The sequence below is a fragment of the Pangasianodon hypophthalmus genome, chromosome 28, assembly GCF_027358585.1.
Source record: "Pangasianodon hypophthalmus isolate fPanHyp1 chromosome 28, fPanHyp1.pri, whole genome shotgun sequence".
NCBI lineage: Eukaryota > Metazoa > Chordata > Actinopteri > Siluriformes > Pangasiidae > Pangasianodon > Pangasianodon hypophthalmus.
In genome coordinates, this window is record NC_069737.1 from 10,474,251 (window position 1) to 10,496,882 (window position 22,632).

The 22,632-nt window shown below is 41.3% G+C and overlaps 1 protein-coding gene across 1 annotated transcript in view; it reads right to left on the bottom strand.

The window, feature by feature from the left end:
* Nucleotides 1-9,284: 9,284 nt before the first annotated feature.
* col9a1b (collagen, type IX, alpha 1b) overlaps nucleotides 9,285-22,632 on the bottom strand; it is a 33,712-nt gene continuing 20,364 nt past the window's right edge. The window contains exons 21-32 of the mRNA XM_026942879.3: nucleotides 22,421-22,474; nucleotides 22,280-22,333; nucleotides 22,073-22,126; nucleotides 19,550-19,621; nucleotides 17,004-17,039; nucleotides 16,811-16,855; nucleotides 16,606-16,638; nucleotides 16,281-16,427; nucleotides 14,225-14,279; nucleotides 13,415-13,603; nucleotides 13,210-13,287; nucleotides 9,285-10,905 (exon numbers count right to left, since the gene is read on the bottom strand). Of these exons, the coding sequence (XP_026798680.1) occupies nucleotides 10,700-10,905; nucleotides 13,210-13,287; nucleotides 13,415-13,603; nucleotides 14,225-14,279; nucleotides 16,281-16,427; nucleotides 16,606-16,638; nucleotides 16,811-16,855; nucleotides 17,004-17,039; nucleotides 19,550-19,621; nucleotides 22,073-22,126; nucleotides 22,280-22,333; nucleotides 22,421-22,474 (1,023 nt within the window). The 3' untranslated portion in view covers nucleotides 9,285-10,699. The remainder of the gene's footprint in view (nucleotides 10,906-13,209; nucleotides 13,288-13,414; nucleotides 13,604-14,224; nucleotides 14,280-16,280; nucleotides 16,428-16,605; nucleotides 16,639-16,810; nucleotides 16,856-17,003; nucleotides 17,040-19,549; nucleotides 19,622-22,072; nucleotides 22,127-22,279; nucleotides 22,334-22,420; nucleotides 22,475-22,632) is intronic.

Genomic DNA, 22,632 nt, shown 5'->3' on the forward strand with positions numbered 1-22,632 from the left:
TGATGGGGCTGGCTCAGTAGGCATGGGCTCATCAGGGGCTGAGGCATAGGCGGGACTGCTTGGCCTTTCTCTCTAACCATCGCCAGCTGGTTCGGGGCATTGGGGCAAATGGTCTCTGCAGGCAGCTGGGAAATAGTATCTCCTTTCTTCCATGCTGATTGCCAAGGTGGCTAGAGCAAACTCCAGGGCTTCCATCATCTCTCTGGGGCTGACGGGGGCTCGCATGCCAACTGCCTTGTGATCTTCAGGCAGCACAGCCCTCAGAAACTTATCCTTGGCCACTTTCTCAACTACCTCAGTCGGGGTGTGCTTCTCTGGCTGTAGCCAGCGCTTGATGGTGTTAAGCAGGGCATCCATTTGGGGCCGGGAGGTGGCACCGGGTTTGTACGTCCACAGATGGAACTCTGCCGCCACATTGACAGAGGACATCCAGAGTGCACCAGGATTTCTTCCCTCAATATCTCATAGTCAGCCGCTTCCCCCAGTGTGAGTGCATAGTAGGTGAGCTGGGCCTCCCCAGTGAGGAATGGGGCAGGGGTTAGGAAGAGGGATGGCAGCAGTGGTGTTGAGTTTGAGGAGAGACAGAAGCATCTCAGTGTCTGTGCAGAGCCCCAGTGCCAGCTCCGGGGTCACGGTTTGTTGCTGGATGCTGGTCTCCAGGAGATGCTTAACCATGGGTTGCATGGGAGGCGTGGGTGTTGGGTCTGTGCTCAGGCTCACATTCTACACCACTGTAGCAACTCGAGGCTGCAGTGGGCTGAACATAGACACACAGGCATAATGGTTAGAGAGTCAGACTTGTAACCCGAAGGTGAACCTGAAGGTTGAGGGTTTCAGTCTCGGGTCCGGAAGGGATTGTAGGTGGGGGAGTGAATGACCATCGCTCTCTTCCACCCTCAATACCTCAACTGAGGTGAGACCCTTGAGCAAGGCACCGAACCCCCAACTGCTCCCTGGGCACCACAGCGAAAAAAGGCTGCCCACTGCTCCAGGTGTGTGTTCACTACTGTGTGTGTGCACTTGGATGGGTTAAATGCAGAGCACAAATTCTGAGTATGGGTCACCATACTTGGCCACATGTCACTTCACTTTCACTTTCACATGAGTCTGGGTTAGTAGGAATAAAGGTGCTCTTTTATTCAATTTTTTTAGTGGGAAGAAGGTGAGAATGGTGCAGGTTGAGAATGGAAAGGTGAGGCATCACAGTCATCCTGTCTTGTGGCATGGGGATGAATGGTGTCAAGGCGAGACCACGGGTGCTCCTTTGGTCGTCAGGGTGCAGTCTCTCGGTGCATCGCTGTTGTCAGTCTTTTCACGCGAGGGAAAGAAAAGCATTTTATACTGTCCTGGTTTCTCCATGAGGGTGATGACCCGCCACCACAATCATTGGAGTCCAGCTGTGTGTGGTTTTGCCACCCCACCTTGCAGCCATGTGCTCTTGTGCTATCCACAACATTGGTGGTGCTGAAGTGGCGCTATCCGTTCAGCACCCAGGTGGCTGTCGCAGTAGTCTTTTTTTTTTTTTTTTTTACCAAAAAAGTAAACCAACATTCAGAAACCAGGTGGGAAAAAATAAGTACACCCTTCTACTTCCACAATCATTAAGAAAGTAATTAGCAGCCAGGTGTTGCTAATGAAATGTACAAGATTAGTTAATCACCAAGAAGTGTGACTACCTCTACAAAAGCATAACATTTAGCAGTTTGGTGTTCTGGAGCACTCAGATGTGTGTGTCTACATTATTCCAAGAAGAAAAGACATCAGCCATAACCTCAGTGATGCAATTGTTACTGCTTATCAAGACAGTTGCCAATCTTCACAGGAGTGGGGGTCTCAGCAAAATTCAGTCCAATGTCAGACTGTTTAATGCTCATAGATATATTAAAAAAAAGAGTTACATCATGTAACCTACTGACCTCTGTAAGCACATTAAATATTTATGATCACGACAGCACAATCAGAAAAAGACCAAACACGTATGGCTTTCAGGGAAGGGTTGTTAGGAAGAAGTCCCATCTCTTCAAAAAGAATATGGAGTTTGCAAAATTGCATCCGAACAAACCACAAAAGTTCTGTAACAATATCCTTTGGACTGATGAAACCAAGGTGGAGATGTTTGGTCATCATGCACAGTGCCATGTTTGGCAAAATGTAGGAGAGTATAAAATGGTGCAGCGAACACATCAAGGTGAGCCAGTCTTATCCTCATGATATTGCTGATCCCTTCCTCTCCCTCTCTCCCTTAGAGATGGACAACAGCAAAGAAAACTATGCTCCCCTTCAGCGACGTATCAACAGTCAGCAACCTGGCAGCCTGAGAAGCTCCCTGGGTCCCACCTGACGCCACCCCCCAAGACGAGGCAACTGTGACACCTCACCCTTCTAGCCTCACCTTGCACCTTTCCCAACTAACACTCAAGGAATAAATAAAAGATCACATTTTTTCCACAATTCCTGCCTCCCATGTGTCTGTGTTTGGCCCGCCACAGCCTCAACTTTGTGGTGCAGGCGTGAGCATGGACCCAACCCAATGGTCCCAGAGCCTACACACTGCAACTGAAGAGCTGCTGGCCCTTAGAGGAAGCAACACTGCTACCACTATCCCTCTCCCCGACCCCTGCCGAGATGCCTAATTAAAAAATTGACTACCAAAGACGATGCTGAAGCATACCTCCTCACATTTGAGCAAGTCACTCTAAGGGAAGGCTGGCTGGAGGAGGAATGGGCCCATATCCTCACTCCCTTCCTCTCTGGGGAGGCCCAATTGGCCTCCTATGTGCACTCTCCAGCAGAAGCGGCCGACTATGAGATCCTGAAAAGCGAGATCCTGGCTCTCACCAACATTGCAGCAGAATTCCACCAGTGGGCCAAAAGCCTGGAGTCACCCCTCGGGCCCAAATGGATGCCCTACTCTTCATTGCCAAAAGGTGTCTGCAACCAGAGAAACATACAGTCACCGAGGTCATCGAGAGGGTGGTAACGGATAAGTTCCTGAGGGCTCTGCCACCCAAAGAATGAAAGGCAGTTAGCATGCAAGCACCCAGCAGCCCCAGAGAGATGGTAGGAGGCCTGGAGTGTGCCCTTGCCACCCTAGCAATCAGCAGAGAACACTGGAGGGAAATCAGCCCCAGTCCTCGCAGGAGCTTCACAGCCCAGCTCCCTCACCCTGGTAACAGTGGGGAGACGAGAATTGTGACGAGCCATCCTGCCTTCGTTTCACCACTCGAAGAGTCTATGCCTACTGAGCCGGACCCGTTGCCCCCAGCACACACCAATAAGCCTGGCGGGCAGGATGCACCCTCCACACCACAGCCCCACCCCATGCTCCCACCTTCTCCATTGAGGTAGATGGCATGCCTGTCCTGGCCCTCCTAGACTCTGGGAGCACCGTAACTCTCACTTGTCCAGCGATCCTGCCCTGTGCGGCCAAGGTGTGCGGGACCGTCTCGGTCTCCTGCGTGCACGGAGACATCAGGGAGGTCCCCGCTGCTGAGTTCTGGGTCAGGGATCACTCCAGAGACTGGACCCTGCTGGTGGGCCTGATCCCCAAGCTACTGGTGCCCCTGTTACTCAGAAGAGACCGGCTAGGGTTCTCTACAGCCTAAAGTACCACCACCAAAGTCACAGGGGCCTGGCAACACCTGGACCTCGACCAAGCCAGCCCCAGGTCCAGCCGGCCTACCTGGCCCAGGAAGAAGACAGCATTGAAGCCGGATCGGAAGGTGAGTCACACACACACCCTAACTTACTGTCATCTGTGTTTCACCAGGTGACTTACAAGGGCAACTTTGGGCGTGAACAAAAGGAAAATGACCATCTAAAACACTGTTGTGGCCACATGTGACAAGTGGAGGGGGTGGACCAAGACCCAGACTAAAGATTACCTGCCTCCTATTTTCTGGTCTGAGGGGGACTCCTTTATTACCACACAGAGCGACTTGGCCAAGTCTGCAACCTGCTAGTGGTCTCCTGAGCAAAGACCCAGCTACTCATGAGCCTGGCCCATTCATATCCATTAGGTGGTCATCTGAGGCTTGGTGGAAACGTTCAACAAGACCCTCAAATGGATGTTGTGGCGGGTGGTAGGTGAGGAATGGCGGAATTGGGACCTTCTCCTACCTAACATCCTCTTTGCAGTTTGAGAAACACCACAGACCCCCACTCCCTTTTAGCTCCTCTTCGGAATGTGGCCACAAGGATTGCTGGATGTGGCCAAAGAGCCATGGGAGGAACAATCCTCGCCATTCCACACTCTGGTCAAATACGTCTGAGACATGCAGGAGCGGATCAACCAAGTGGCACCCATCATCCAACAACGTATGGACGAAGCTCAGGTGGAACAGCAACGGACATACAACTAGCCAGCCCAGCCTCGAGAGTTCCAGCCGGGTGACCGAGTGCTCTTCCTGCTACCGAGTGCCAATTGCAAGTTCCTGGCCCATTAGCAAGGCGCCTGGACAGCAATTATCGCCTGCAACAGCACAGCAAGTGTGCAGACACCCAATCTTACCATATTCCTTTGTTTAAAAAAAATGGATTGAGCCTGCCCAACAGTTTTGGTGTTTGCCACTCTCTCTTCAGACCCCGCGGAGCATACCTCGGAAGGGAAAAGAACTCACCCCCTCACAGTGCCAGGAGCTCATGGACCTAGTGGATCGGTTTGCCAATGTCTTTGCCTCAACACCCGGGATGACGCATCTGGTCCAATATAAAAGCAAAACTCCTCTGGGAGTGGTGGTACAACTGGATGCTACAGGATGGCATCATTGAGGAGTCTGCCAGCCCCTGGTCCAGTCCCATTGTGGTGGTCCCGAAGCCCAATGGGACTCTCAGGCTATGCAATGATTTCTGGAAACTGAACCAGGTCTCAAACTTTGATAGCTACCCCCTCACCCGAGTGGATGACCTGGTGGAGTGGCTGGGGAGAGCTGGGTTCAGTACCGAGTTCTCCCCTTCGAGGTACATGGCGTGCCCATGATGTTCCAGTGGCTGGACATCATACTACACCCCCACCAACAGTTCATGGCTGCATACCCGGATGATGTTGTCATCCAATCCACCACCTGTTTGGACCACGTACGCCATCTTATTAAGGTCCTGGGGGAGCTCCAGAAGGCAGGGCTGACAGCGAAACCATGGAAATGCCACCTTGGGCTGACTGAGGCACAACACCTGGTATACCACATCGGCCAGGGACTACTGAAGCCCCAGGAGAAGAAAATTGATGCACTAAAAGGGTATCGTCCACCTGCCATGAAGAAGCAGGTACAAGCCTTTCTGGAGGTTTGTCCCTAATTTCTCCTCTTTAGCCTCCCCCCTTCACATCTTACCAAGAAAGGCCAACCAGACTTGGTGTGCTGGACCAAAGAGCAGCAGGCATCCCAGTGTTGTGGATACTGTGAGAGCACATGGCTGCAAGGTGGGGCTGCAGAAACACACACAGCTGGCAGCCAATGATTGTGGCAGCAGCTCCTCATCGTCCTGGAGATCTCAGGAGAGTATAAAAAGGCATGGCATACACAGCAAGGTGAGCCACTCTTATCCTCAGGATATTGCTGATCCATTCCTTTCAATGAATGAATAAAAGAGCACTTTTTTCCAACCATTCCTGCATCCCATATGTCTGTGTTCGGCCTACCACAGCCATAAGTAGCTACATGTTGAGACAACTGTGAGGCCATCTGTCCAGCAGCTTAAGCTGGGCCAAAATTGGATCGTGCAACAGGACTAAGCACGCCAGTGACGAGATAATCCCAAGCACAACAGCAAATCGACATCTGTATGGCTAAAGAAGAAAAAAATCAAGGTGTTGTAATGGCCAAGTTAAATTCCAGACCTCATTGTGACCCCATTGTGATGCTGTGGTGGGATCTTAAGAGAGCTGTGCATAAAATATGCCCTCAAATTTTTTTCAAATTTGCCCTCAATGAACTAGACTGGGCCGAAATTTCTCCAAAACGATGTGAGAGTTTGATAAACTCCTACAGAAAACATCTACTTCGAGTTATTGTTGCTCATGGTGGTTCTACATGTATTATAGGGTGTACTTATTTTTTCACACCTAGTGAACCTGGCACCTGGCTAGCTTGCTGCTAACAACAAAAAAAGACAAACATGGAGGTATCTATTTTTCCCATTTGTGCATCAACTATGCAGAGGTTGATGTACATTAAGTGTCCTAAAATAAATGTGTGAAATAACTACTTTAAGTAATAAAATTTTTGTATATTTATAGGTGCACTGGATGATACCATGTCATATAATGAGAAGGTGTAGACTGCATAAGAGCAGGTTTTTCTAAGCAGATTTTGCTCTGACGAGTCCATCTCCTTTTTGGATGGATACTCAAATTAGCACTGCACACACTAACATGCACATTGTGCGAAACAAGAGGTGAGTTACAGACAATTATACACGCTGATGTCCCCCTTGCCCTTCCAAATTGCCAATCGCCAAGCATTTTCAGATTTCAGATATTGTCCCGACCAGTCACATTGCCTTTCTTCATCTTTAGGATAGCGTCTTTGACCACTGACGGGATTTTGCACAGCTATTTCCAGGTCACACTGACAATTAAATATTTGTAATTGAATTTTTTTAATTTAAATGTTTTGCACAGTAAATATGTAAAACAACAGATGTCCCTTGTTGGTTAATACACAAAGGATCATACCTTGTAGAATTTATACAGATAAAAAAACAAACATGATTTGTAAAGCATTATTTAATTTAAATTTTTTGCACAATAACTATGTTAAAGCACAAGCTGTCCCTGGTCATTTTATGCATATTATCATCTTATTCTCCTTGATAGACTTGAAAATGTTGTTGGAGTTAAAGGAACCGCCCTGTCCTAACTCAGGTCTTATTTGACTGATCATTTTGTAGTTGTAAATGATGACTTCTGTATGCATATTAAGGTAAAGTTTGGTGTTCCACAAGGTTCTGTTTTAGATCCACTGCTTTTTTTACCTCTGGGTAAAATTATTCGTAAAGATGGTATTAGTTTCTACTGTTATGCTGATGACACACAGTTAAATTTTTTAGCAAAGCCAGCTTAATAAAATTTGAGGAATGTGTAAAGGAGATACACATTAGACACTGGATGCTTAGTCACTTCCTTCTACTTAATTCTGACAGGACAGAAGTACTTGTACTAGGACCACATGCAGCTAGAAGTAAGCTTTCTTCTGATCTTTTATGGCAACACCTACTTTGATCAAAATGTTACAGGCTACAGCAGGGGCAGAGCTTTCTCTTGCATAGCCCCACAGTTATGGAACAGCCTTATGGAATTAGTGTTCAGGACTCAGACACAGTCTCAGTGTGTAAGTCTAGGCTGAACACATATTTGTGTATACATACATGAGGCAGGTCTACAACTTCCAGTCCATTGCACACACCATGCACACACAATCATAAATATATATACAGTCATATATATATATATATATATATATATATATATATATATATATATATATATATAAAATATTTACAGTATATACATATAGCCAAGTCAAGAACACTACAATCAAGAGTCGCCTTCATGAATGTAAATACAGACAGTTTACCTCAAAATGCAAACCACTGGTAACACTAAGGAACAGAAAGGCCAGATTAGACTTCGCTAAAAAACCTCTAAAAAAAAAAAAAAAAAAAGCCTGACCGGTTCTGATGCAAGATTAAATTGTACTAGAATGAGGGGAAGGGAAGAGTATGGAGAAGGAAAGGAAGAGCTCATAATCCAAGCATACCAAACATGTGGAGGCAGTGTTATGGCATGGGCATGTATGGCTACTAATGGAACTGGGTCACTGGTGTTTATTGATGATGTGACTGCTAATAGAAGTAGCAGGATGAATTCTGAAATGTATACAGCTATACTTTCTGCTCATATTCAGTCAAATGCTGCAAAACTGAGGACGGCGCTTCACAATACAGATGGACAATGATCCAAAATGTACTGTGATAGCAACCCAAGAGCTTCTTAAGGCAAAGAAATTTTCTTCTATTAAAGACCAAACTGAAGGCAGAAAGACCTACAAATAAGTAGCAACTGAAGGCGGCTGCAATAAAGGCCTGGCAAAGCATCTCAAGAGAGGAAACTCAGTATTTGATGATGTCCATGGGTTCCAGACTTCAGGCAGTCATTCACTGCAAACGATTTGCATCCAAGTATTAAAAATAATCCTAATATTTATGTTTGTTAGTTTGACTTATTACTTTTGAGCCTGTGAAAATGGAGGGACGCTGCAAAAATGGCTGTAATTCCTAAACGGTTAATGCAATATTTTTGTTAAACTCCTTGAATTAAAGCTGAAAGTCTACACTTCAATCACATCTTGATTGCTTCATTTCAAATACATTGTGGTGGTGTACAGAGGCAAAATTATGAAAATTATGACGTGACTATGTGTGTGTGTGTAGAAAACATTGAATTTCTGTATTTTTGAATGCATCCTAGGCTTTACAGTATTTCTTTACACGTGCCTAAGACTTTTGCACAGTACTGTATATTCAGCTCCACAATTATTGGTTCCCTTAGTAATGATGGTTAAAAAAATTTAAAAATAAATGCTTTTATGGTTAATTAATTAATTTCATACTATAATATGAGAGATCACCCCTTTAATTGAAGTAAATTTACCTTATGAAATAAAAACCCTCTTTTATTTTAAAAAAAAAATCATTCAACATCATTGAACGGTCTACACACAAAACACGTCTTGGCAGAGGCAGACAGATTTTCATTTCAGAAATATAGATTTAGAAATTTTCTGGTACTTCATGGAGTCTATGATACCATGTTTCCTAACAAGGTTCCCAGGACCTTTGGGGGGAAAAACAGCCCCACAACAAAAGATATTCAATCATACTTACCAGTAGTGATTATTATATTTTCTGTATAACCATCCACAGAACATGGTTCCAGTCAAAGTTTCAGTATTTGGCTACCAAATTCTAAAGTTCTGAGCCATGTTTTTCTTGATTGATATGCTTGTGTATGACCTTGTCTTGCTTTGTCTCATTTTATTTTTGCCTTTGCCAAGCCCTTTGATTTTGATGATATCTCTGGTATTTTGCCTTGCCTATTGACTTTTGGATATTGTTGTGGATTTGTTCACCTATCAAGTGTTTTTTTTGGTAATGACCTGGTCTTGATCTCTCACAAATGGATGTGTACTCTACCTCCATGAGCTCCTTTACAACTACCATCTTAGTTCATAACCATCCATTTTTCATAACTCAGTGCTGTTTCAAGTAGTACACAAACACTGAAAAATTGTATAAATGTGTATTTCTTTACAACCATGCAGCAGAAAGAGGAAAAACAGTCCCTACTCTGTGCAGCTCAAAACAAAAATTTACACTATATTTTCTTCTAAAATTGTCACTCCCATTTTATGTCAAAAACAGTTTCTGTAAATCTCTATAGACATTAAATGAAAGAGCACTCAGATGGAAAGGCAACCCTGATAGTAGGTCACCTTGTTTTAACTGATAATTCAGTTTACTGGTGTTAAATATCATAGCTTTAGAAGCATCATATATAACTATCATGGGTTCTTGCCTAATCATATTTTACAAAATAACATATAAAATACAAAATAAAATATTGATATGCATTCAAAATGTAATTACAATCAACTCATCTTGGATGGCTTATTCTCATTATACAGACTAGTCTTTGGTCAGTTTTGTTACCACAGTGATAAATTCACATTTTTCCATTTAAAACTTTCTCAGTACTTCCTTAAAAGAACTGATTCAGGAAGGCCTATGTGTACACACACATTATAATCTCACAAAATGGGCTCAACTGCTTGAGCCTCTCATGGTCCAGTATGCAAATTAATAAAGACTATTGTTGTAAACAGAAACGTTCATACTGAAAGATACTGAACTTTCATGCTAAGCTAGCTTGCTAGGTAAAGTTGCTAATGTTAATGATTGTTATAATATATTGTGACACATTTGGCTGCTGTTAAATCACTTAGTTTTACAGTAGCAACATGCAATTTCAGTAGATAAAGTAGTAAAAATTATGAACTGAACTTATCAATCTGTCAACAATTCTCTGATTTTGGTGAACAAATACATTTTGCTTTGGATTCAGTATAGTCCATTCTGAAGTGTTGATGCCTACACACCATACTTTGGAGCAAAAAACCTATAGCTGTCATTTGTAAGCTTGTTTTAACCTTTTAAAGGTGATGGTTTAAAAGGACCCTTTTAAACCAACATAAACTGAATCATAAACAGAATAAAACAGCCAAAAGTAGTGCTGTGGCAAGTAAGCTCTCTAATGGGCTCCATGTTGTTTATTGCTACTTCAGACCTGATCACTTCAAAATGGGCCGCAGCCAGAGCCAGTCTGAGGTTCAAACAAGTCACCAAGCCCCATTGCCCTTTTGTAATAGACCACACATAAATAAAAAAAAAAAAATTAAATAATAAATTACCAATTTATTATTCAACACACTTAATTTCAATTATTTAAAATTGTATGTTATGGGGCACTTTCAAAACAATGCTCTATTTGAAAATTTGAAAATTTTTGATTTATTACAGATGTTGTTAGGATCTGCTGGTTGGAAAAGAATGTTCTTACTTTACCACGTTAGCATGACCTTTGGTGCTATTGCAGTGATCTACACACAACATTCTGTCTCAGTCTTTTGTGTCCAGAAGAAACTCAGTAACCAGCCGGACCTTTAAGGTCATAGTTTGTGAGAGACTGGGAAGCCGTACTCATGCTCAAGTTGCATGCTGATGGGTCACAGTAACCAGGAGGTCCAGCAGGGCCAGGAGGTCCAGGAACACCAGGCTGTCCAGGAAGACCTGGTAAACCACTTCCTCCATCATGACCATCTTGACCATAACCTGGCTTACCAGGCTCACCTGAAAGAGCAAAGCAAAACATAAATTAGGCAAAAGTTGACAGTATGAGCTGGTATCCTGGGATTTTCACACACAACAGTCTCTAGAGTTTATTCAGAATGGTGACAGAAACGCCTTGTTGATGAGAAGCTGAAAGCTGATGAAAGGAGAATGGCCATACTGGTTCGAGCTGACAGAAAGGCTACTTAACTCAGATAACCACTCTGTACAATTGTGTTGAGCAGAAAATCATCTCAGAATGAACAACACGTCGAACCTTGACAGCAGAAGACCACAACAGCAGAAGACCACATCAGGTTCTACTTCTGTCAGCCAAGAACAGAAAGATGAGGCCACAGTGGGCACAGGCTCACCAAAACTGGACAGTTGAAGACTGAAAAAATGTAGTCTGGTCTGATGAATTTCGATTTCTGCTGTGGCACACAGATGGTAGGGACAGAATTTGGTGCCAACAGCATGAATCCATGGACCCAACCTGCCTTGTGTCAACAGTCCAGGGTGGTGGAGGTGATGTAATGGTGTGGGGAATGTTTTCTTTGCACATTTTGGGCCCATTAATACCAATCAATCATTGCTTGAATGCCACAGCCTATTTGAGTATTGTTGCTGACCATGTGCATCCCTTGAACTGAATGTGCATACTGATCTGAATTTGCAGCATGAAAATGCACCTGAAAAATCTGCAGGAACTGCATGATGCAGTCATGTCATTTGGACCAGAATTTTAAAGGAATGTTTCCAACATCTTGTGGAATTCATGCCACAAAGAATTGAGGCTGTTTTGATAGCAAAGGGAGGCCCTACCCCGTATTAGTATAGTGCTCCTAATAAACTACTTGACAAGTATATATAACCATATCAAAGGTATATATAAAACCATGTAACTTCCCCTTAGAAAGCCCAGTAGCCTGCTCCTGGTAGTGCTGGTTTAAATGACATGGAGCATGTCAAAAGTTCTAAGCAGATCAAATTAACTAACAATGAATTGGGGATGCTGTTGCATGAAGTAGAATAAAACCCAAATGGTTTATTTGACACTTTTACAAGTTATGTGTCTAAATAAAAAAGAAATATGAAATAATTTTCTTATTTTATGCCTACATTTTGCATTTTATTGCCCCTGTTTCATTTAGAAAACATGTGATGGCATTAAAATACCCTCATTATTGTTGCCTTTTTTGTTGCCATATTTGACCATGTAATGTATTCCAGCATGAGCGATATGAATGCATGTAAGATGTGTCATTTTTCATCTCATTGCTGGCTGGTAAGTGCCAGACCTGTCTCCAGTTTTTCAAAAAGAAATCAACTGATTATTCACTCATCACTCAAAAAGACACGTTCCTTCCTGCCCAAAGCTACGTGTGCCAAATCTTCAAGCATGGCATCATCCCAATCAATCTTGAGATGTGCCTTTTATACAGTTTTGTTTTATATTTTATCTGTGTCATCTGCCTGCACCTTGTTGTGAACACCGAAATCAGTAACTACTCTGTCAATTATGTTGATATGATTGACAATAAGTGGGATGAGAGCTCCTCATAATCAATTTACACTTTTCTACCACTCAGTTTATGCACGGTCAGGAGCACAAGAACCTGTATGCACATGGTCAGAAGCACAAGAACCTGCATGCACATGGTCAGGAGTACAAGAACCTGCTTATGCATGGTGAACAGGAAGTGTGTCCCACAAGAAGAACTTGATAAATCACATTCATACAAAGGTGTGTATGGACAGTTTATACACAAAACTATCCATATACTATAGTCAGTGACATCAACAACATCTTCCACAGGGCAAGGTTGAAGGTATTACAATCCACGGTTCAAAAGACTTCGAGAGCAGAAATACAGAGGCCATACCACAAGATTCACACCACTCATCAGCAGTAAGAATCGTAAGGCCAGATTGGAACTTTCAAAGTAATACAGAGATGAGCCACAAAGGTTCTGGAACCAAGATTAACCTCAGTATGTTTTTGTTTTTTGCAGCATTCTGTGTAAACTCTAGAGACTGTTGTATGTGAAATTCCCAGGAGATCAGCAGTTTATGAAATACTCAAACCAGCCCTTCTATTACCAACATCCATGCCATGATCACACTTTTTATTTATTCTGATGTTTGATACAAAAATTAACTTAAGCTCTTGGCCTGTATCTGCATGATTTTTTTGCATTGCGGTGTTGCCACATGATTGGCCGATTATAAAACTGCATGAATGTGCAGGTGTACAGGTGTTCCTAATAAAGTGGATGGTGAGTGTAGTTGTCCATGGTGCAACGGCATCAGATTTATGCTGACCTGGCAGGCCAGGTGGTCCTGGCAACCCTTTAGGACCTCGTACTGTTTGTCCTCTATCTCCTCTGTCTCCAATTTCACCTGTAGAATAATCAGAATACATATATAAAGTCTAAATGTATATTGTGTGCCTACCAATAAACAGGGGTTCTTTAGTCAGCTAGTAATGATAATCACAACAAACTATATCTGAGAAATAGTTACCTACCTTTAGGCCCTTTGAGACCCATTGTTCCAGGTGGTCCTTTGAGACCAGGGAGTCCTCTTGCACCAGCTTGTCCAGGGAAACCACTGTCTCCTGGGGGACCCGGAGGACCAGGGGGCCCAGGTCTGCCAGGTAGACCAATAGCACCAGACTCAGGCCTCCTCAGACTGGCAGCTAGCTGAGCCAGTTGCTCTATAACAACAAACACCAATTTACAATTTTTTTATTTTGCAGTTTTACTTTGCAAGTATAAGTGCAAAGCTGTGAAATCGTTCCACTAACTTTTGTTGCCACAAAAATCATTAATAGGATCACGTCACATAATTCTGCATTTCACAGAATTATATAACATACCTAATCACATCATTATAATGCCTATCTTGTATGTAAACCTAGTAGGGCACCATACTGCAAATGCCAACATGAACAACCTTGGTCTCAATATAGGTGCATTATACCAGTATATGGTGTCCTGTCAGTTATAGCATTAGGTTAGGCACCCATAACGCTTTTAACAAATTAGATATTACTGTTTTATATACAGCTAGATAATGTACTGGGAATGATCTAAATAAAGAGTTTCATGTTTATTGGAAGCAGTGCAGCTATTTACACTTGAAAACCATTAAATCCCAATGGGAAAATGTTTAATTGAATCTACTAAGGTGATTTACATTAGGAAGTAAAACATAATATTTGTAATATTTCTCCAGCAGAGTTGTCATCTGCATGACTTCATGCCTGAAAAGTTCTGATCAACAAAGTTTGTATAAATAAAGGAGAGTTTTTAGCTTTTATGTTTTCCACACTCACCCTGCATTACTCGCATACAAACTTGCTTGATGTGCTGATCACCTGGTCCTTTCCCCTGTAAACAGACATTTCACATTCAATCACACTGCTGGCTTTCTATTTGGCAGTTAAAAATAGGTACACCTCTGATAAACTAGGTATAAAATGCATGAGATTTACGAAACAAAAGTCACATACTGTACGTTCCAATCTTTAAACAAAATAATCTGCTTTTAGTGCATTGGTAGGAGAAGTGTGAATACTGAGTCAGAATATGTCTCACAAAGGCTGACACCATCAAATACACAACATACACATACATGAGTACACATACACATTACAATAATTGTATAAATAATTTCAACATATTATATTAAAAGTGATAATGCACTAAAACACCTACTCATCAACAATTACACTGAAACAAGTTACACTGAGAACATCCCCCTGACTGTTTATTTACTGACCGTTACATCAAGATACCCACTGCCAATGTGTTGCCTTTCTCCCATTCAGAAATCATCAAATTTCTGAGTTCATATGTCCTTGTTTTATAAAGACTCACTTAGGTAATCTCATCCATTTAAACCTGTCAACAAAATAACTGGAACTGAACATATTGGAACTGAATCTATATTTTGGAATTGACCTGCATATTGCATGCTTGCTGTTATTAAAGGAACCATGAATTCTGCTCTATACCAGAAAATTATATCTGTTAGCAGAAGTGAAATATGCAATAAGACAATGTTCCTAAACACAAAAGCAAGTCCATGTCTGACTGGCTGAAAATTGATGTTCTGGAGTGTCCAGAGGCAGGCTCTGTCACAAGCAGTTCATCATTGAAAACCTACCAGTATACCTGACTTAAAGCAGTTTTGCAAAGAAGTATCCCATTATAGGACGCATTTGCTGCTTAAAGTGGTGCAATCAATTATTACATTCAAGCGGCAATTACCTTTTCACAATAGCACTGGATAAATTTCTTAAATAAATCAAACGAAAGCTTCAAGAATCTGATGACTCATGTTTGGTTTTACTCTGCTTAAGATGTTTTAAAGAGTCAGCACTGTGAAGATTATCAGTGATACTAGAATTATTGTTGCTTTATACAGCTGGAAATGTTAAACCAAATCCTGCACTTGATATTAATAGCACACTGACTAACTACATGAATGTAAATATATGGCATGATGGTGACCACCTCACCATTTCAAAGCAGTTGTTTTGATACACACCTGAGTACTGTGTTCTCACTTGCCACACCAAGGACAGAACACCCCGGGGTTCAATTCAATAGGATTAAATGCTGAAAAGCAGCCTAAGAAATCCTGTGCTAATCTTTTTTTGACCTATCAAAAGCTTTTTCATACTGTAGAACATATTTTATTGCATCACTTTATTGCATCTAATATTGAATTGTCTGATAAGACCTTTGGCTAGCTTAGGAATTATTTAAGTAAAAGATTTCAATATGCAAATAATGGATCTTGTCTAAAAAGGTTACTGTTAAAGCTGTAGTGCCACAGGGTTTGATTTGGGGGCTTGAAAATCACCTGACAATCTCTTGACGACAGGGCGAATGCTGTTGCTTTGCGCCACTTGGGACTCCCAAACAATGTTTCTTCAACAAAAAAAGCTAAAGTCCCTAATTATTATGGGAAAAGTACTTTTTTCCCAAATAGACAAAAAAACTTGCTGAAGCCATGTTTTCACATGCATTTCTGAGCCTTGTTTCACAGTTCCCCTTTCCTTGTAATTCTAGTTTGACTTCCCTTCTGAGATCTGTGCCTGTGCTTTTCATTATGTATATGGATATTCCTGTGATGTATATGGCCTGCATGTGATATTCATGCTACAGACTTTGACAATGATTTCTGGTTTCCCACAATCAAAAGCATGCTGATCTTACGTGCTTTACGTGCATCCTTCATTTCATCACATTACACATATTTTATCTATGGCAACATTTTTAAGTCACTGGATTCTGTTTAAAATTCTTCTAAATGTAACTATCCTGTTTAAATGAAGATTAAAAAAACTATTAATCTCTGCCCTGCTCTAATAGTTGACTTACTGCTGGGCCCTGAGAACCACGAGGACCTGGAGCTCCTCTGTTCCCCTGTACACCACGGGGTCCAGGACTACCAGGGGGTCCCTCGATGCCAGGCTGCCCACGGCCACCCTCAGGGCCTCTGTTCCCTGGTTCTCCTGGATTACCAGTCTGAAATTGAAATTTAAAAAAAGGTAAAAAAATGGTAATACAACAAACAGCCCACCCTTAACAACAATAAAACAATTCTCAGAATAAAAATAGTAAATAAATTTGTTTCAATATAGTTAATTTAAGTTTTCATAAAACCATGAGCACTTTGGCTCAAAATACTAAATCCAAAACTTACTGCTCCCTTAGGTCCAGGCTCTCCAGGCTCCCCCTAAATGGACATGACACAAAATAAAATAAGCATTAAAATTTATAACTATATAATATATAATATATAATATAATTATATAAAAAAATGTATAACTATTTTTATATTGCAAACTTTCAGAATAACACATATCCATCAACAGTGTATATTCCAAGAATGAAGTTATTCAACTTACAACATCTCCTTTGTCTCCAGGGGTTCCCTCTGCACCTTGCTCTCCCTAGAATAAAGATATGTTACCACAAGGAAAAATAATAATGTATTACTTTCAGTTACAAATCAGTTGGCATGCCGATGCATATCGTGTTATATTAAGCTGATGCAGGTCGATGTGGATAAAGAAATCCATAAATAGATCAAAACCTCACCTGCTTTCCTTTAGATCCGAATTCACCAGGGTCCCCCTGATACATTGTTAATAAATTAACCAAAAGATTATTTTCACAAACAGATAAATAACAATTTTGAAAAGATAGAATATATTCATTAAATATCCATGCGTTGATGACTTTTTTTTGATGTATTTTTGTCATAATTACATTGTTTAGTGGTATAATGACGTTTATTTGTTCAGGCAGACTTGTTTAAAAATGATATCTACAAGGATCTAAAAAGTAAAAATATGTGTGTATATATGTGTGTATATATGTATGTGTGTGTACATATGTATACACACACACATACATATATATATATATATATATATATATATATATATATATATATATATATATATATATATATATATATCATGTAGCCCAATATCATGTAGGTCCCCTTTGTGATGCCAAAACAGCTCAGACCTGTCAAAGCATGGACTCCAGAAAAGGTGTGCTGTGGTATCTGGTGCTAAGACATTAGCAGCAGTTCCTTTAAGTCCTGTAGGTTGCGAGGTGGAGCCTCCATGGATCGGACTTGTTTGTCCAGCACATCCAACAGATGCTCGATCGGATTGAGATCTGGGGAATTTGGAGGCCAAGACAACACCTTAAACTCTTTGTCATGTTCCTCAAATCATTCCTGAACAATTTATGCAGTGTGGCAGGGTGCATTATCCTGCTGAAAGAGGCCACTGCCATTAGGAAATACCATTGCCATGAAGGTGTTTACGTAGGTGGTATGTGTCAAAGTAAGGCCATACAACAAAGGATCCTTTGTGGGATGTGCTGGACAAACAAGTCCAATCCATGGAGGCCTCACCTCGCAAGTTACAGGACTTAAAGGATCTGCTGCTAACATCTTGGTGCCAGATACCACAGCACACCTTCAGAGGTCTTGTGGAGTCCATGCCTCGACGGGTCAGAGCTGTTTTGTCGGCACGAGGGGGACCTACACAATAGTAGGCAGGTGGTTTTAATGTTATGGATAATCAGTGTACACTATATTGCCAAAAGATTTGGGACGTCTCCCTTTACATGCACATGAATTTAATGACATCCCATTCTTAATCCGTAGGGTTTAATAGGGAGTTGGCCTACCCTTTGCAGCTATTACAGCTTCAACTCTTCTGGGAAGGCTTTCCACAAAGTTTAGGAGTGTGTTTATGGAAATTTCTGACCATTCTTCTAGAAGCACATTTGTGAGGTCAGGCACTGATGTTGGACGAGAAGTTGGATGAGGAGGTCTCCGCTCTAATTCATCCCAAAGGTGTTCTGTCGGGTTGAGGTCAGGACTCTGTGTAGGCCAGTCAAGTTCCGCCAAACCAAACTCGCTCATCCATGTCTTTATGGATCTTGCTTCGTGCACTGGTGCGCAGTCATGTTGGAACAGGAAGGGGCCATCCCCAAACTGTTCCCACAAAGTTGGGAGCATGAAATTGTCCAAAATGTCTTGGTATGCTGAAGCATTAAGAGTTCCTTTCACTGGAACTAAGGGGCCAAGCCCAATCCCTGAAAAACAACCCCACACCATAATCCCCCCTCCACCAAACTTTACACTTGGCACAATGCAGTCAGGCAAGTACCATTCTCCTGGCAGCCGCCAAACCCAGACTCGTCCATCGGATTGCCAGACAGAGAAGCGTGATTCGTCACTCCAGAGAACACATCTCCACTGCTCTAGAGTCCAGTGGAGGCGTGCTTCACACCACTGCTTCCAACACTTTGCATTGCACTTGGTGATGTAAGGCTTGGATGCAGCTGCTCGGCCATGGAAACCCATTCCATGAAGCTCTCTACGCACTGTTCTTGAGCTAATCTGAAGGCCACACGAAGGTTGGAGGTCTGTAGCTATTGACTAAGCAGAAAGTTGGTGACTTCTGTGCACTGTGCGCCTCAGCATGCGCTGACCCCGCTCTGTGATTTTACGTGGCCTACCACTTCGTGGCTGAGTTGCTGGTGTTCCCAATTGCTTCCACTTTGTTATAATACCACTAACAGTTGACCGTGGAATATTTAGTAGTGAGGAAATTTCATGAATGGACTTATTGCACAGGTGGCAACCTATCACGGTACCACTTTTGAATTCACTGAGCTCCTGAGAGCGTCCCATTCTTTCACAAATGTTTGTAGAAGCAGTCTGCATGCCTAGGTGCTTGATTTTATACACCTGTGGCCATGGAAGTGATTGGAACACCTGAATTCAATGATTTGGAGGGGTGTCCAAAACTTTTGCAATATAGTGTATATATACATATACTGTATATATACACACACACACACACACATATATATATATATATATATATATATATATATATATATATATATATATATATATACATAGATATATATATATATAGATAGATAGATAGATAGATATAGATAGACAGATAGATAGATAGATAGATAGCCTTATAGCTCATGCGTTTTATACTGTTCTGGGAGAGTATCATATAATTATCGCTTCTATCCTTGCAAATTACACCTTTTACTGGAATATCAAAGTACAATTTTTGTTTTAAAAATGCACTTACCCTGCCTCCTTTCTCTCCGGGTGTGCCTGGGGATCCAGGAAGTCCAGGCAGACCAAGATCACCTTTAGAGCCCTGCAAACAACTTTAATATAAATATTAGATAGTCTTCTCACACTTCAGATGGACTAATCTAAGATGATGTCATGACGGAGTGATGCGTGACAAAACAATTGTGTAAAGCCTATAATTATTGTGGCTGTATTAAAAAAAATAATTCAAGGAGAAAATGTTGAATGGTTACATGCAAAAGTACCATAGTTACTCGTAGGCCCATACTGACCCATCCTGATGCCCTACTTCTGGTTGGAGCTCTTATCGCTTGAGTTCGCTCGCTGTTGCTGGGGGTGGCCCTATATGGATGGCCTGAAGAACCGTTTGGATTGCTGGGGAGGGTGCCACCTGGGGGCTGTGGAAATGGCTTGGGGATCTCATATGGGGAGCTGTACTGTGATGGCTTGGGACTGCGATTGCTGTGGTGGCTTTGGGGCTGCAGTTGCCACGAGCACCTTCGTACTCAGGACTCCATCAGTGGACAGTGGATAGATTTTAACCAACTGGACTTCTTTCGACTGTGATCAATTTACTGATTGCACATTTGCACTATTTATAATTGCACTATCCGTTGCACCCAGATGAGGATGAGTTCCCTTTTGAGTCTGGTTCCTCTCACGGTTTCTTCCTCATATTGTCTCAGGGAGTTTTTCCTTGCCACTGTCGCCTCTGGCTTGCTCATTAGGGATAAATTCACATATTTACAATATATTTTTTGAATCCATTAATTTCTGTAAAGCTGCTTTGTGATAATGTCCATTGTTAAAAGCGCTATACAAATAAAACTGAATTGAATTAGGCTGCTCATTTAATTAACTCATGACAAGCATGTCTTTGATGTTTTTTTCCCGTCTGAAGGACATGAGTGGAAGATTCTTATAAAGGAAAGCCATTTTACATATAATTTAGCCAGTGTTTTATTAGAAGGATGATGAGCAAATTCAGTCTGTCTTAGTAGTGGATTGTGCAGACTTTCTTAGGAAATCCAGTTATAAAAATGGTCACACATTTCCTCACCTTTTGGGAGAAAGTCTTCATTCTCACTGCAAATGTGTTTAATTTGCATTAGCTGAGAATATAGAATGGAATTTTCCTTTGAAGTATGGAAATGTGAAAAGTCTTTGATGAATGTAAGTAAAGACTGAACAATAGGTTGGAAAATGTCATCCAGAAACTGGGATATTATTTCTGTGGACAAGAAAAAAAATAAAAAAAATAGGAAGTCCAGAATTATTTATTTTGTGTGGGTGTGTGTGTGTGTCTGTGTGTGTGAGAGAGAGAGATCAACAAGGGAGATCAGCAGATCAGAGATTCTCTGCTTCTTTAATGTAAACGTCTTTGAGCCATACAACAACTGCTCCACCTTTATCAGTTGGCTGAATGAACATCGAAACAATGAGAAAAATCATTATTGCCATTAATAGCAGTGAATTCATTGGGGATAGGCGTTGAGCTATTTAAGGCCTTTGTATACCACAGATCAGTCTGTAGAGTCACTGGGAATGATGACAACTTTCCATGGATAGAATGAGAGAAAAGGATGGCTCCTGCACTGTTCTCTTTATAAATACTTATAAGAATTTACAAGTACGTCCCAGTTACTGGATAACATTTTCCAAACTACAGTTTAGTCTTTTATTTCCTATAAATCAGTTTAAAGAATAATTTAAAAATTAATAATTTAAAGAATAGTCCCTGCACAACAACCCTGTACTTTTTCTATGGAAATCTATAACATTTTCTGAATGTGCAACTGGAAAAGGATCCACCTAATGGCATTGTCTTAAAACATTGGAATTTATGTAAACAATTAATTTGGTGCTTACTTATCATCCTACAGTGGCTTAACGTGGCTAACATGGTATGATCCAGAGACTGCTTTCCTTTTTAAGGGTATTTTTAACCAGGTATTTACATATAAGTTTCGCCATGAAGTTCCTCTGTTGTTTTTTCCACCAAATGAGTGGATTTTCTGCACTTCTGATGGTTCTTCTAAATTAAATTGTTGCATTTCATGTCAAATTAGAAAAAAACAGTTCTATGGTAAATAACCATGCATAATAACCATAATCATATGCCATAATAAAATCATAATAAAGAGACATAATCAATGCCACTAAAAATCATGGCATTGTTAAATTGTGTAGGGATGCTTACATTGTTATAACATTGTTATTACATTGCGAAGACTAAAATATCATTTAATAAGGATGTTGGACGCATATCTGGACATCATTGGTTGGGTTGGAATGGTCTTTCATAATGGGTGCTCATAAAGATTAGGGATGACTTTCTCCTAACAGATAAGCAACCAACTGTAAAACAGATTCTGTAAAAGAACTAAAAAACAAAACCATCTGGTGTACAAATGTCCTTGTGAAATTCAAAATGTTAAGGCAATCAAAATCTATTAAGGGAAACTTGTAGTCACACAAAAAGTTACAGAAACACATGCACACACACACCACTTACTCTGGTTCCTGGGTTCCCCATAGGTCCAGGTGGCCCTGGCTCGCCTCTATCTCCCTAAACATAAGAAAATGTAAAAAAAAAAAAATTATATAAACATAAGAAAATGTAAAAAAAAAAACAAATATTATATAATAATAATAAGAAGAAGAAGAAGAAGAAGAAGAAGAAACACTGGTATGCCCAAATAGGAAGGAGGTTGGCGCTCACCGGTCCACCAATAGGGCCAACTGGTCCAACTTCTCCCTGTTCTCCACGTTCTCCCTGGTTAGAAAAATGAAATCTGAGTCTGAGTATCGTTGCCGAGCATCTTTAACTGCTGTGACATTACACAGGCTTTGGCCAACTTACAGGCTTTCCTGCAGATCCCATAGTTCCAATAAGGCCTGGCTGTCCAGCATTGCCCTACAAACAAAAGATCACATTTGTTAAATACAATCAAACTTATTGATTAAGCACAGTATTGTGCTTAAAAAATGAAACAACACAATGTGGCTGGACAGCAGCTTTGCAGTATCCCAACAATTTTCTACAGTATCCCTCTACATGGAGAGATAAATTTA